The following is a 13,691-nucleotide window of genomic DNA, read 5'->3' on the forward strand; positions in this document are numbered from 1 at the left end:
AGCTCTTCAAGACTGCTGAAACAAATGAACTCAGCAAGACAAAGCATGCACAGAGATCTATCCAGCTACTCCATCAGATAAAACAAGAGTGAGCACAAAGCCCTCCTCAGAAGATAATCATTGACTTTTTTAGTTGTTGTTTTGTATGGCCGTGAGAACAAGCCACTAACTCACTTAAGATCTCCCGGTTAAGCAAGGCACACAAGCGTACCTAGGTGCCCTCTACAGCAACTACCCAATTTTCAAGGAGAAATAAAGACAGACTGCAGAAATACCTCTCCAGGACAGTCCCACTGGCAGCAGCAGGGGTAGTCGACTCCGTGTCTCCAGTGCCATTCCCTTGATTGAGGTTAGGGGGACAAACATTGCTCACTGAAGCAGATGGGAAATCCTCGGGGGGCTCATCAGGCCATCCAAACTGCTCTTTGGTTTTGCCATAAATTTTTATGGAATCCATCATTGTGACTCCAGCAGGATCCACAGAAGCCCCAACTGCAGCAATGAGAGAAGTTTCTTAAAAACTAACAGAACAGTTTCTTTTGAATAAAAACAAGCACAGACAGCCTTATAAGGTCAGGATGGCAATTATGCTGCATCATTAATATACCAGCGCTCTGGCAATTTTGTCTCCTTTTCAAGGCCACTTTTTTATCTATTACCTCAACACAACTGAGCTGAGCTACTGCACGTTCATCAACTGCAGCAAGAAACTGGGCCCTGAAGTTATAAAATGTTCAGGATCTGCCCCTCAGACTGTTTCTGTAGTCAGATCAAACAAATTGTGGAAACCCTCCTTACTATGAGGTGAAGCACAGTAGCTTCAACCCACCCAAGCAAAACCAACAGGTAGTCAAAGCAAACAATTCACAAAGACTTACTGAAGATGGTTAGTTTTTTGTCAGCCTGCAAGGCTTCCTCGCGAGTGAAAGGGAAGTCAAACCAACGAGCCCTGGTCATGTTCAGCTGCATGGTGCGGCCAAAGATCTCTAGGTACGAGGGCGCTCGCTCTATCGCTTGGGTGCCAATCTGGATCCGCATGCCTGTCATCACCATCGTGCTGTTATTGTTTGTCACTTCAATAGTGAAACCCCCAGGCTGTAGAAGGAAAAAAAAATAAAAATAATCACAGCTCAGAATGGTGAAGTAGAAAAATCACTCCTAAGCTAAGAATCTGAAGGCTGTACACAGGTGCCTGCCATCATTTGGACAAAGCAGATTTCTAAGAAAAGGCATGCTATCAATCTGGACAATAACATCACCTAGAAGTCCAAATTGCCCCATTTACCTTTGTGTTGGCCACATACATGCCAGTGGAATTGAGCCGGTGCTTTATCTGCTGAGCATTGTAAACCTGCAGCAGGTCATTGCCTCCAAACTCCACATCTGTGAGTTGCTGGTTGTGTTCGAAGAAGTCAATGGGGAAGTTTACTTGGCTGGATGCGCGAGTTGCTGAAAAGGAAGAGAATGTATTTTGTCAAAAACATCTCAACAGGCAAAGCTACAGTAAAAAAGCTGCAGAATGAGCCTGCCTCCTTTGGAAATGCCCATGTGAGCCAGATAGCTATGTATTTTTTTAGATAGATAGATAGATAGATAGATAGACAGATAGATAGATTATAGATATAGATATATATCTGTGGAAACCTTTAACCCAGACTTAGCCCTGAGGCTAACTGGTAATTGTCAGATGTGAACGTCTTAAGTATCTATATGATGTCGATCAACCTTTGCACCTACATTTGCCAGTGCTACCTTGCACAGGGTATGTATGAGAAGTCCCTTACTAATAGCAGCTGCCTTGCGCTTGCGGACTGGCTTCATGATGCTGATGACACTGCTAGGCTGGAGAGAGGGCTGGAGCCAGTAGGAGGTGTTCTCCACGTTGGCCATGTAGATCCTCAGGCTGCCGTCTTCGCACAGGAGGATCATAGTGGTCCTCTGCTGCTCGTTGCAGGCTGTGTGACGGATGGCCACCATGTCCTGAATCTGCAAAGGCAAGCAATGCAAGTCAAGCAAAGGAAGGCCCTGGCAACTGCTGCTTGAAGAAACAAACTCTTTGCATTAGAAAAGCTGCAAAGACTACCTTGTTCCACCTTCTTGGCAGAACAAAGGAAACCACATTTTAAGGGCCAAAAATACAGGGAACTGTGACTAACCTTTGCTTTGGCTGGCAAGGTTTTAATCTCCTGGATGAGAAAGGTGTCCGGCTTCACCATCACCACCAGTGGGACACCTGTGGTTTGTTGAACACAGCACACCAAGCCAGGATGGTTCATCACCTCAGACCACTGACACAGCGCCGGTGAAGTCTTATTCCCACCATTTGAACTACAAGAGATGAAGGGCAGAAAGACATTAATTCAAGAAGCAACACAAGTGAAAACACACAAAATTCATCACTGCTCAAATCAGTTAAAGCTTCGTGCTCAGCAGGAATTCAAAGCACTGCATTAATGAACAGCCAGGAACATCAGGCCTAGTTCACAGGTCAGAAACCTGAGACAGTCACTTGAGTGGGCAGAAGGCACAAGCATCCCAATTCACAGCCCTGTTCTCTACCCAGAACACTTGAGGACAGACATTTAGCAACATTTTATGCCCAAAGCCAAGGAAGTAATTTAAAAATAGCTTTTAGCTATCTTTTTATCTGAACAGATGCACAGTTCCACATTTCAACACACCCAGCAGCACTAAGCAAAGGCCAATGCAGGAGAATCTGCATGACTCTGCTCACTGGGGTGAAAGAAAAAAACCAAACCAAGCTGCACAAAGACTAAGCCAAAATCAACTGGGGCTAGGGAGCTCTTGGAACTTGACCTGTCTACAGAGCCTACTCACAACAGCAGCTTCCCATCAGGCTAGTCTGTGGCCTAAATGCCCAGCTCTGCTCATCAGGACAGATGACAGAACAGCTTTTTTTCTTGCCACATTCATAGCTTAAGAGATTGGTTTCTCTCAAGGGAGTCTGAAAATAAGCCTTAACATGCACACTACGCAAGGTCCACTGCAGTAGTGGTGTTGAAAGGAAACAAAGGCTTCCTGCTTTGCAGCCCCCGCGAGGGTGGGTAATCCCATCGGTTCCAGCTGCTGCACCAGTAGCAGCTCTGCACTGTGCAGCAAGACTGCTCTGAAGCCACCTTTCTGCTGAGAAATCCTAGTGGGAAGAAAAAAATGCATGCATGCCCCACTGCCAAAACAGCCAGCTTTGGTTTCAAATGATCCTGCAATTAGAGCAGAAGCACCATGAAAAGCAGCAAGAAACCATCAGTCGAAAAGGGGATCTTCACCACAAGCTCATGCCGTTCAGAGCTGGCATGTTAAGAATAGTTAGTAATATCTATTAATAATAAACAGAAACAAAAACTTCAGGGGAATCTTCCACACAAGCCCCACCTCTTTATGTTAATTGGAAATAGCTGCTGCACTTCCAGATTGGCCCGGTTGATAGTGGCTGCAAAGGATTTGCCTTGGCAGTAACTGAAGAACAACATCTGTAGCACATGGGAGTAATACACTGACACACCACCTCCTGCTACCTGGCCATTACTGTCCTGTAGGATCAGAGAGAAACATTTCAGATAAACACATATCCCCCAAAACACTCTGTTGGGCTTTTAAATTTCTCACAACGGAATTATTTCAAAAGCCTCTCCCCCCTCCCCAGCAGTGAGGGAACGCAGCCCTAAATAATAATTTTCAAAGCTGAACTCCTGGGTGAACTCATCCATCAGATACTTCAAAGGCTTCTGAAGGGGGATACTGAGACTGTAGCTGTGGGTAGCGCCCTCAGCTACCGCACCGTGTGCTGGAACATTGTATGACAATCTCACATGGAGCACTCCCCATGTTTCCAGCTCATGAAAGAGCTTTCCTGAGGGCCTTCTCATCTATTCCCGTTGTGGAGCAGGTTGGGGTAAAAACACTGAGTGAAACGTGGACAGATTTTAAGAGTCAGCCCCAAGACTACAGAGCTGCTCTTGAGCAGAGACAAAGGCTCACTCCACCTTTACAGCCCCAGCAATGGTCAGTAACTTTATCTCTTCTCGTCACTGTGCCTCTGGAGTGCCTCGCTCTGAGAACAGCGCTGCTCTGAGGCCATCTGCCTGCTGAGAAACCCTGCTGGGCGTGACTTCAGAGCCAGCCATGGAAAACATGCTCCATTTTCTAGATGAAAGGATCAAGGGGTTTAATTTCCACCCCCACCCCCTTTCACAACAAGGATATTGCTCTTTAGAGGAATGGCAAGCTCATTGATCTAGATCAGGGGGCTTAAAAGGGGAGGAAAAAAAAAAAAAAGAAACTTCTGCCTTCACATGTAAGACACAAAAGAGAGAGTGCCGCTGCAACCTGTACTACAAGGAAGGGAAGTCACCAGTACCTTTAGGTCCTCATGATTGACTTCAAGCACATTGGTGACATAGAATGGTCCATGCTGGGCACTGCTCGCCTCTTCCATGAGCTGTGTATAGATGTACCCAGCGGAGGACATGATCACTATTATGTTCTTCCCCTCCTCGTTGAAAAGAAAAGTGACATCCCTGATTTTGGAACTCGGTAGAAGGAAATAGAAAGTTGGACTCAAGGCATCTACAGAGAGATCGTAAATCTGTGGGAAGGATCAAGGAAATAATTAGCTACTATGACACAAAACAGTGCAAACAGACAACAACTGAGACAACTGACACCTATTAGATATTACAGTTCTTTTTTTGGTTCTTTGGGTTCTTTGGTTTTGCTTCTTCTTATGGCAACAGTAGCCAAACACCACAAATTTATACTTCCAATTTATTTCTAACCAAGAATGTTATCACATTCTTCTACAGGCAGCTCCACAAAGATCCAGATTGATGTCTGGAAGAAGATGACTGCTTACCATCATAGTTTATGATCAAACATACCTTCACAAAGTCTGCAGTCACAATAGCAAGCTCTGTTTGAGAACCTGTCAGCCACACAGCTTTAATGATGAAGTTTCCAGTGGCTAGCTGGGGATGAAGTACCAAATGATCAGATACTGATCCAGAGCTGCTGAATGTTAACACGTGGCAGTCCTGCAGCAATGAAAAAAATTGGTCAAGTATTAGAACAGAATGTTTATAAACATTTCAAGCCAAGAATGGAGCTAAAAGCTAGGATTCCTCTTAGTGCCAATAACAAGTAAGAATCTGCAATTCCTCCATTTAAGATGAAGGACATGAAAGTTTGTAAAGAAAAAACAAAATAAAAAAAAAATAAAACCACAGAGAGTCCAGATGTTTCAGAGCTAAACAATAGATTTGTGCATTCTGCACTGTGAAAGCTGAATCTAAATTTGGGAGATTACTAAAATGAAGTGTCCTTGCTACAAAACACTAGTGGTTACAGGCTAGTTCTAACACACTAAGTTTCACATGACTAAACCTTGACTCCTGTCTTAAACTAAAATTGGTCTAAATACAATAAAGTAGTACTATTTTGAGCAACTGTCTCATTTAGCCTATTATTCATTTAGGTCCTGCTTGTTTTACTTCAAATATCTAGTAGGAAAGTGATTCATGAGCTAAAATTAGTGACAGACCTTAGGAGTCAGCTCTGTGTCAGCTCCTCAGAAGAAAGAAATACAGCTGGTTTTGAGCTGATGTTTCCAGCTGCCTAGGAAAGGGTTTGTCAGGCACTTACTTTCAGGCCACACACAGCTAGGTAGTCCTCCTTGCAAGGATTTCCAGTGAGGCTCAGCACAGTAAACGGAACAGGCGCAGATGCAAGGCGAGTAAGGGTCAGTTTTCTTTTGCTGGAGTCTGCTTGTTTCAGCAATGCTGAGAGCTGTAGGACTGTAATCTGCAGAATAAAATAAACTCAAGTTATCCAACTTTACAGGGGGAGGAAAAAAGCATTTCAATTTCAGCTCTATAACTGCGTCCCCACAATTTTCACTGTTTCTGCTGCAAGAACTCTTTTCTCTGAAGAACGAGAGATGGTTTTCTAAGGTATGCAGTACTTTACAGAACATCCAGATCTCAGGACAGGCAAAACAGATCCTATTCTGCTTGCTGTTCAGTGCTCTAAGGCCGTTTCATTTTCTTTTACAATCCAACATCCTCTACAGAGTTAGAGAACTCACCTTGCCCTTTTCATGACTCACAGCCAGGTGCTGGCGGCGACCATGGGGGGATGAGAGCACACACATGGCCACCCGCCTCAGCACGTGAGCGCTGATCAGCTGCCGGATCGTCTGGCCCTGGTCACCGCTGTAGTTCATGCGGACGTTCTCAAAAGCACCTTCTTGAGAGCCAAGAGTTGGGACCTGAGTAGAAGCATACACAAGTGTAGCACTGAAATGTTTCTGTTTATAAGTAATCCCACCTATCCACTGTTTAATCACTCCTTTAGCATCATACCATCAACTGATCGGTCATTTCTACTGACTTGTCCAAAGTATGGAGCTCATTGAGAGCTTGCTGGGCACGACTGCTGCTCCCCATGGCTGAAGCTTGCTGGAAGTTTATCTGAATGGCATCCATCAGGAAATTCAGCATCTCCAGCACCAAAGGTGCAAAGGAGAAGTTAGCCTACAAGAAACAGATACAGCAAATGAGGACAAGATGCTCCTGCTGGGAGTTTTCACAAGAGCTGTATGTCACCCTTTTTTTTTTTCCCCAGCCTGGCACCCCTTTTTATAATTCCCTGATTATAAAGAGCAGCATAAAAATGACGCAACTTGGCTGATAACCAACACAGTCTGCCTAAATCCTCATCATCAACCATCTTCTTTTAACAGCTAGCTGATAATCATACCTGGGACTGCAATTCCTCTCGACAGCCCTCAACATTTCTACACAGGCTGCTCTTCTTGGGTTTTTCTTCGTCAGGGCCCTTCCCCTCGCTGATGGTGACCTTGGCTTTCTCTGCAGGAGAGGTACTTGCGTGTCGAATGACACTCTCGGGCACTCTGGGCTCACTCTGGAAGGCGGATTCTTTCATGGTAGAGCTCATGCCACTGCTGGGAGTTCTCTTCACCAAAGCCTGGGAATGACACAGCAATGCTGAAAGCCCAAACCCCACTCAATTTCACCACTAATGAAATAAATACAGACTGTAATAGCAGCAAGATTAACATAATTTTAAAGAAACAGAGTGTAATTCTCTTAGACTGCAATTTTAAAGAATAACACATTATCTTGCATGCCACTCCCCAGCCAAATATTAGACAAAATTTTAATATGTAAGATAAAGTTACTTTGTTTTCAGTGGAAAACATGGGAAAAGTTGCTATCTGACTGCTGCCTATCTTAAGCTAACTTGCAAATTCTGTAAAGGTAAGTGGAATCCCAGTAGTCACCAGGGCAGAGATTTACAATGCACTTACTGGGTGCACAAAAAATAAATCAGGCAAGGTGTCAATTAAGAGGGTTCATCATAAAGCCAAGGCCCTCAAGTCTTAGTACTCTTACACACTCGTATCATGATGCAACTTATTGCAGAACAGAAGCCTCTGCAAAAGGCTTTAAAAACTGAAGAAAGCACGCTTGTATGTTGACATGAAGACACTTTACCAAGCAACTGCCATCTTCCTTGGCTCCACAGTCACAGAAGAACGATCCATATTTGGCATAAGAAATCTCATGATCCTTGTGACAAACTTTAGCACAAACTGTGCAAACACCAACCCCATCAACCATCTTGCAAGTGTGACAGTGATACCTGCACAAAATAAGCCAGATAAGTTATAAAACACAGTGCCTGAGGAAGGCTCCACAGCCTGTTTCCTTCTCAGTGGCCAGAAATAATCAGGCTGAAATTCTGAACACAAGTTTGAGATTCTTACCAATGTTGATTCATGAATTCTTTCTGTGTGATAGTGAAGGTACAGAGTTTATTACAAAGAGAATCTTCATCCTGTCAAGGAGAAAGTTGTTTCAGAAAGGTGTTATAACTGCAGCTACAGCAAAGGCACATGGTACAGATAATGCTCCTCAGACACGAAATGTGCATTTTAAGAATAGCAAGTTTTAGCACCAGCTAAAAAGCAGCTGTTACCAAACCACATGGAGAAAGGAAATGGCAACGTTTTAGAGCAACTCAAAAGAGTGAATCAAGAAAAAGAAAACAGTAACAAAAAATAATACATTGGGACAACAGATTTTAAAGAATGTATTAATAACAGGGGTTTTTTTCCCCATGCAACAGTAATTAAAAGCCTAATCTACGATGCTTGTTGATACAAAAGCCAGTAATTGACAAACAAATGAGTAGGAACAAACCCATCTTATCCTGCTTCTTTTTGTGTTCTAAGAAAAACAAAACCCTTTTAATTTTTGTCGACATCACAAAGTCAACAGATCTACGTACGAATGACAGATACTCTCTTCCAGATCTGACAACTAGGGTTCTTCACTCAGTCTCCCATTAGGGAATAAACAACAACAAAATTTTCATTTATAATCTGAGTAATTCTGATTTGGTAGCTGCAAAATAAATATTTATCTCATTTGCAGAGTTAGCTGTGACTACTGCCTACCGAATCTTCAGCTTGAGAGTCCTCCTCCTCCACTGCCAACTCTTCCACCCAGTCTGAATCCACCTCAATCGCCCGTTCCTCTCCATCGACAGAAAGGTGACTTGGCCCTTGGCCACTGGTCTGGCTCAGGGCATTAGTGACATCGGCCAGGTAAGACACAATATGGCACGTACACTCCAGGATCGTCACATGCTATAAAGCAGAGATGAATGAAAATGAGAGGAAATGCTTAGATCCCACAATAGCTGCTATAAGGCAAGAAAAAAGAAGAGACCCCTTGACCAAATCGCTTTAAAACTCCCACTATGAAACCAAAACAAGACAGCTGACACAGTTCATGCCCCAGATTTATTCCTGCAAGTTAAGGAACAGCCACACATCTTACCTTTCCTTGCATGACGTTTGCATTCATTTTTTCTACCACATTCTTTTGCGACAGGTACTTCTTGCTATAACAAAACAGCAGAGAAGATCATTACAGCTAACAGTCTTTGGGAAGCATAAACTCAGTTTTCTCCAATAGCTTCAAGCATTCAGTTTGCTTTAGATTAACAGAAATGTATAAATGCAGTAATTGAACCATCATGGTTACTCTTAACAAGGGGACACAGATCAGCCTCTCTCAGGCACTTCATATTCCAAACAACGAACAACAAACTAAAAAGTAAGCATGTATCAGTAAATATGAACTTCTGTCTCTAAATTACTGGGCAGGGGGAGGGAAATCAGTCTAAACGATGCAAATGAACAAACAGCAGTACACAGCTGGCTCTTACCATCTGCCCAGCCAATCAACAGCAGCACCATGAAGCTGGAGATGGCCGGCGCCTTGTCCTGCACTAGCCAAAGTTGCCATCACGACCATCAGTTCAGGAAAGCCTGTACCATCACCATTAGCCAACATCTCTGTTGCCATTGGTATTAGAGTACTCAGCAGAACAGTGCACACACCTTCTCCGACTTGGCTGATAAAAAAGAGGAAAGCTTCAGACAGGGGACATCACTTGGTAAAATACAGCTAAGCCCCACACTGCAAGGGCACTTACACAGCAACGCCTTCAGGGCAAACTTCATTTCATCACTTCATTTGAAAGCTGACAGCAAGAAACCATCAGCAACTCACGAATATTTTGCACATCCAGAGAAGAAATGAACAGCACACAAAAAAAAAAAATGAGAAAGGTTGTACGTCACCTGTTTTCCCGAACAATGTAAGTTGTCAAGAGTTGCAGCAGCTGCCTGTTCTCTTGCACAACGTCCAGTTGATCTGAATCTTTGGGTGGGGACATGGTCATCCTGATCAACCAGGCCTGGAGACGTTCATGCTCCACACAAGCCAGCTGAGCCAAAGAGCCACAGAGTCGCAACAGGCTGGGGTTGGGACTCTTCTCAGCTAGTGGAGAAAAATACTGGTGAGTGACAGATGATACCGTGAGCGTGTTTGAAGACAGCTTTCCATTAGAAGTGTGAAGCTGTCACTCCACTTCGTCTTACAGCTTTTCTTTCACGCATGTTCATATCACAGTCTAACACAAGAACAGTGTAAGTTGGACAAAGGCAGCACAGAAGAGATTCAACAATCACTTACTCAGCTGGAAGAGCTTGGTGAAGAATTTCAGCACCCTGTTACAGAAGTTCGCTGAGAGGTTTTCATTGGCTGTTGCCATCATGATCTGGACCAGTTCTCCACTATATGGAGGGGGGAAATTAAGTCAGCTTTGTAAAAGATGACCCATTCCTTTTTATCACTTGCACTTAGTTTTATCTGCCTTCACATTCACGACTGGCAATAGTTTGCATTAACAGAGCTCACCAAAGCTGCTTTCAAACAGCAAACCCTCAGCTCAGACTAAAGCTTGTAAATCTCATGAGCTGCTGAGTAGCCTATCAGCATTCTCCACATATCGAGACAGAAGAGGGCCTCTACTGTTTTCCAAAGCAAAATTCAAGATTTTCTTGCCCATTTTTCCCTTCCATGTTAACAAAGTACAGCCATCAGACTGCTTCAGCTTTGAAGTGTTGAACAAGAGGACAGCAAAACCAGTCAATGCTTGGTTTTCTAATAGAGAAAAACTTCAGTTCACCCTCATATCTCTTCAGAACACTGTTGTTGTGCTATGCTGTTTCCATCACGATTTGTCTTCATAATTCTAAGTCAGGCCAACATCCCACCTCCACCCTTAAAATCATCAGCTTATTGCCCCAGTGAAGCACTGAGAGAACCTGGGATTTTGCAGCTTGATCTGCAAATGCCTCATAGACCAGGATCTCTCAAAAACCTCCTTATCATGCCTTTGACAAAACAATCATCATACAAGAGCTCCCACTGATGATCCCTTATTGGAACTCGCTGAATATTTCATTTGGAGTGACAAAAACCTAGGTCCTCTCCCACACAGAAAGTCTTTTCACACTCTCCTGTGCTGCTTAAGGGTATCCCACCTTTACACGTTCTGTATTTTCCTTGCAATGGCATTAACATCACTTAGGTGTTGACAGTGACAAACTAAGAGAAAAAGGAAGAAAAATAAAGTTCCTGGGCTACAACTTTCATGATGACTTCACCTTTCCGAAAAGAATTCCTCCATGGCTTTTCGGGCCTGGCTGCTCTCCAGCTGTTTCTCCAGATGCTGCAAACATTCCTCCAAGATAGATTCATCCAGACCACTGAGGATCAAAAGATGCAGATTAAATAAGAATATATAAGAGCAATTTCAACAATTCTGAGAGCCATGAAGTGATCAATTTTTGAATACAATTCTAATAAACTTTCCACTAACTTAAAGCATCTCTCCTTCCAAGAGATAGGAGAAAAACAATTGATGAACATATAAAACCACCAACAAATCCACCAAATGTTCAGGAAAAAAGTCCATCAAAGCACATGATGTTGTAAGGCAAGTTACACAGTCAGAAACCTAGAATAATCTAGACCTTTCAGACACCTCACATGACAAATTCCTATAAACAGCTGCTCTTTTTACACTTTAAGTCTCTTTTAGTGTTACTCCTCCCCATTCTCCCCTGTGCTCATCCCCACTCCACAATGCACTCTGCAAGTAAAATCCAATTACATTCACGTTTTCTACCAGAAGGCGTGGTAGATCTCCCTCTGAATACCTTCCATCCAGAGAGGATCAGTGTTAAAAAGACGCAACATCATCATGCCTAATGGTTTTATGTTTCAGATGGGTAGAACCATCATCAGCAAATCAAGCTTATTCCCTCTACACACAGAGTGATGGGTGGGAAGCACAAATCTGGCTAGTTTGCTATGATAAAGCAGGGATTAGCCATCCTTACAAACAGCAAGAACAGAGACAAAGGAATATAAAGCAAGTTAGGTCGGCATCTTCAGCTTTGATTTCGTGCTCGTATTTACATAATTTTCTATTTGCTTAAATAAAAAGCTACCCAGATATATACATACTCCATCCAGAGTTACAAAAGATGATTAAAATGCCTGAACAGCAGTGCTGAAAATTCTGGTAATGTGAATAAAACATCTTGTATTCTTAGTCTACAAGTAAAGAAGTCTTCAACAGCTAAGAATAAGCTGATTTTTGTGCCTTTCTGTTGTGCCGTTCAAGAACTGACACTGATGTTTAAACATACTGTAGTAATTTTTTTGTATACAGCGTTGTTGGAGGACAACTACAAGCCACACAGCCCGCTGTTACCTGTTTGGATCGGAGTGATGGGCCAGTATGTTATAGCATCCTGTGATCAATTTTTCATAAACACGTGCCAGGAATTCATCTGATTCTGCAGGGCCCAAGATCCTTTCTAGACAGTTGCTGCTTATTTCTGCCACACTCTCTGTGCTGGTCTCCAAAAGGAGGGGCAACAGGGAATGAATCACCTGAGGTGGGTTCAAATCGTCTGACCAGCTTGAAAAGAAAAGCAAACAAGTTAATTCTCTGCATGATGCATCAGAGAACATCCTTATTGGATAAATCAGAAGACACACAAGTAAGGCACAAGTCTGGATGGAAGCCTGCGCTAAAAACCCTTTCTAAAAAGTTGGGATAAATATACTGGCTCAGTCATGTTTCCCCTCAGAAAAACAGTCCTCATTTGGAAAACACTGCACATTACTTTTACATATATACAGTTACAACATCTTCCAAGACACTATCGCATAGTACAGCTTTCAGACTCGTCTGTAGTGTCAACAACTATTTTTTTGTTTCAGAATACCTTAAGACTAAATCCCTTGGAAAAAAATTCCTTTCACTTTTTCATTGGGCTTTGAAAACAGCACTCAAATGATAACAAAACACTAACTAATTAATTAGATCCATATAGTCTCAGTTTATATCCCAATTTCTTCAAGTCCCTATTTGACAAAAAAGGACTAAAGGTTTCTCTCAGGGAGCCTGACTTCTAGAGATGCCAGATCAAGACAGAAAGGCTTTCTTTCATTCACTTAGAATTTAGAATTGTAAACTCAAAGTAACTCTGTTAAAGGCTTGGTTCAAAGCACCAGTTGACTGAGTGTTGCCTGATGAAGACAGACATTCCGAAGAGTGAACAGATCTATATAGCTAGAATGTGATATAAAAACCATCACTTACACAATGAGATCCCCAGTGAGTCTGACCAGGGAGAGAAGGGTGTGTTTTAGGGAAGCTGCAAGAGGTAGACTTTGGCTGCAGAGAGTACCGAGGTGGGCGGCCTGCACTGCACTGATGTAGCTTTCTGCAGGGATCGTGTCATTCGCAAAGGCGTTGCGCTAAGGATCGAGACACACACACGCACAAAAATCAGAACCATTTGTCTTCAACAGAAAGACCCACTGCCCGCTATTCCCAGCAAGTTATGGAGTCAAGATCAGATCAGATCAATCCATGAGGTTGGACTCACCCATGAGCCAATGTTTGGAAACTCATTTGTATGAATGTTACTCCATGATTCACATAAAGTCTGCACAGCTAATGGCAAGTTCTGAAGAAGCGTTGGACCTGCAATTAATACAGAATCATAAGTCAATGAGCAATTCCATGGTCCTACTGAACACCAGAATGCTTCTACAACACTGTTTAAAACTAGATAAAGACACAACTGTAGCTAAATTGAGCTGTAGTTCTACTGAGAGCTAGTTTCATGCTTTTCTACAGGTCAAAAATATCCCTGAAGTTTGCAAGAGCTTCCCAGCTTCTTTCACTTTATTAAAACAACAGGAAACATGGCA

The 13,691-nt window shown here is 42.9% G+C and overlaps 1 protein-coding gene across 1 annotated transcript in view; it reads right to left on the minus strand.

Moving 5' to 3' along the window:
• Positions 1-13,691, minus strand: part of UBR4 (ubiquitin protein ligase E3 component n-recognin 4) — a 77,390-nt gene that overhangs the window by 45,477 nt on the left and 18,222 nt on the right. Inside the window, exons 27-49 of the mRNA XM_026862505.1 lie at positions 13,364-13,461; positions 13,075-13,232; positions 12,178-12,387; positions 11,063-11,164; positions 10,086-10,186; positions 9,692-9,890; positions 9,274-9,462; positions 8,883-8,946; positions 8,498-8,689; positions 7,805-7,875; positions 7,533-7,680; positions 6,775-7,002; positions 6,378-6,548; positions 6,101-6,283; positions 5,659-5,817; positions 4,899-5,051; positions 4,379-4,606; positions 3,394-3,551; positions 2,157-2,328; positions 1,785-1,986; positions 1,286-1,449; positions 879-1,095; positions 276-492 (exon numbers count right to left, since the gene is read on the minus strand). Of these exons, the coding sequence (XP_026718306.1) occupies positions 276-492; positions 879-1,095; positions 1,286-1,449; positions 1,785-1,986; positions 2,157-2,328; positions 3,394-3,551; positions 4,379-4,606; positions 4,899-5,051; positions 5,659-5,817; positions 6,101-6,283; positions 6,378-6,548; positions 6,775-7,002; positions 7,533-7,680; positions 7,805-7,875; positions 8,498-8,689; positions 8,883-8,946; positions 9,274-9,462; positions 9,692-9,890; positions 10,086-10,186; positions 11,063-11,164; positions 12,178-12,387; positions 13,075-13,232; positions 13,364-13,461 (3,784 nt within the window). The remainder of the gene's footprint in view (positions 1-275; positions 493-878; positions 1,096-1,285; positions 1,450-1,784; positions 1,987-2,156; positions 2,329-3,393; positions 3,552-4,378; positions 4,607-4,898; positions 5,052-5,658; positions 5,818-6,100; positions 6,284-6,377; positions 6,549-6,774; positions 7,003-7,532; positions 7,681-7,804; positions 7,876-8,497; positions 8,690-8,882; positions 8,947-9,273; positions 9,463-9,691; positions 9,891-10,085; positions 10,187-11,062; positions 11,165-12,177; positions 12,388-13,074; positions 13,233-13,363; positions 13,462-13,691) is intronic.

This window comes from Athene cunicularia, assembly GCF_003259725.1.
Source record: "Athene cunicularia isolate RWA chromosome 21 unlocalized genomic scaffold, athCun1 chr21_part1, whole genome shotgun sequence".
NCBI classification, from domain to species: domain Eukaryota; kingdom Metazoa; phylum Chordata; class Aves; order Strigiformes; family Strigidae; genus Athene; species Athene cunicularia.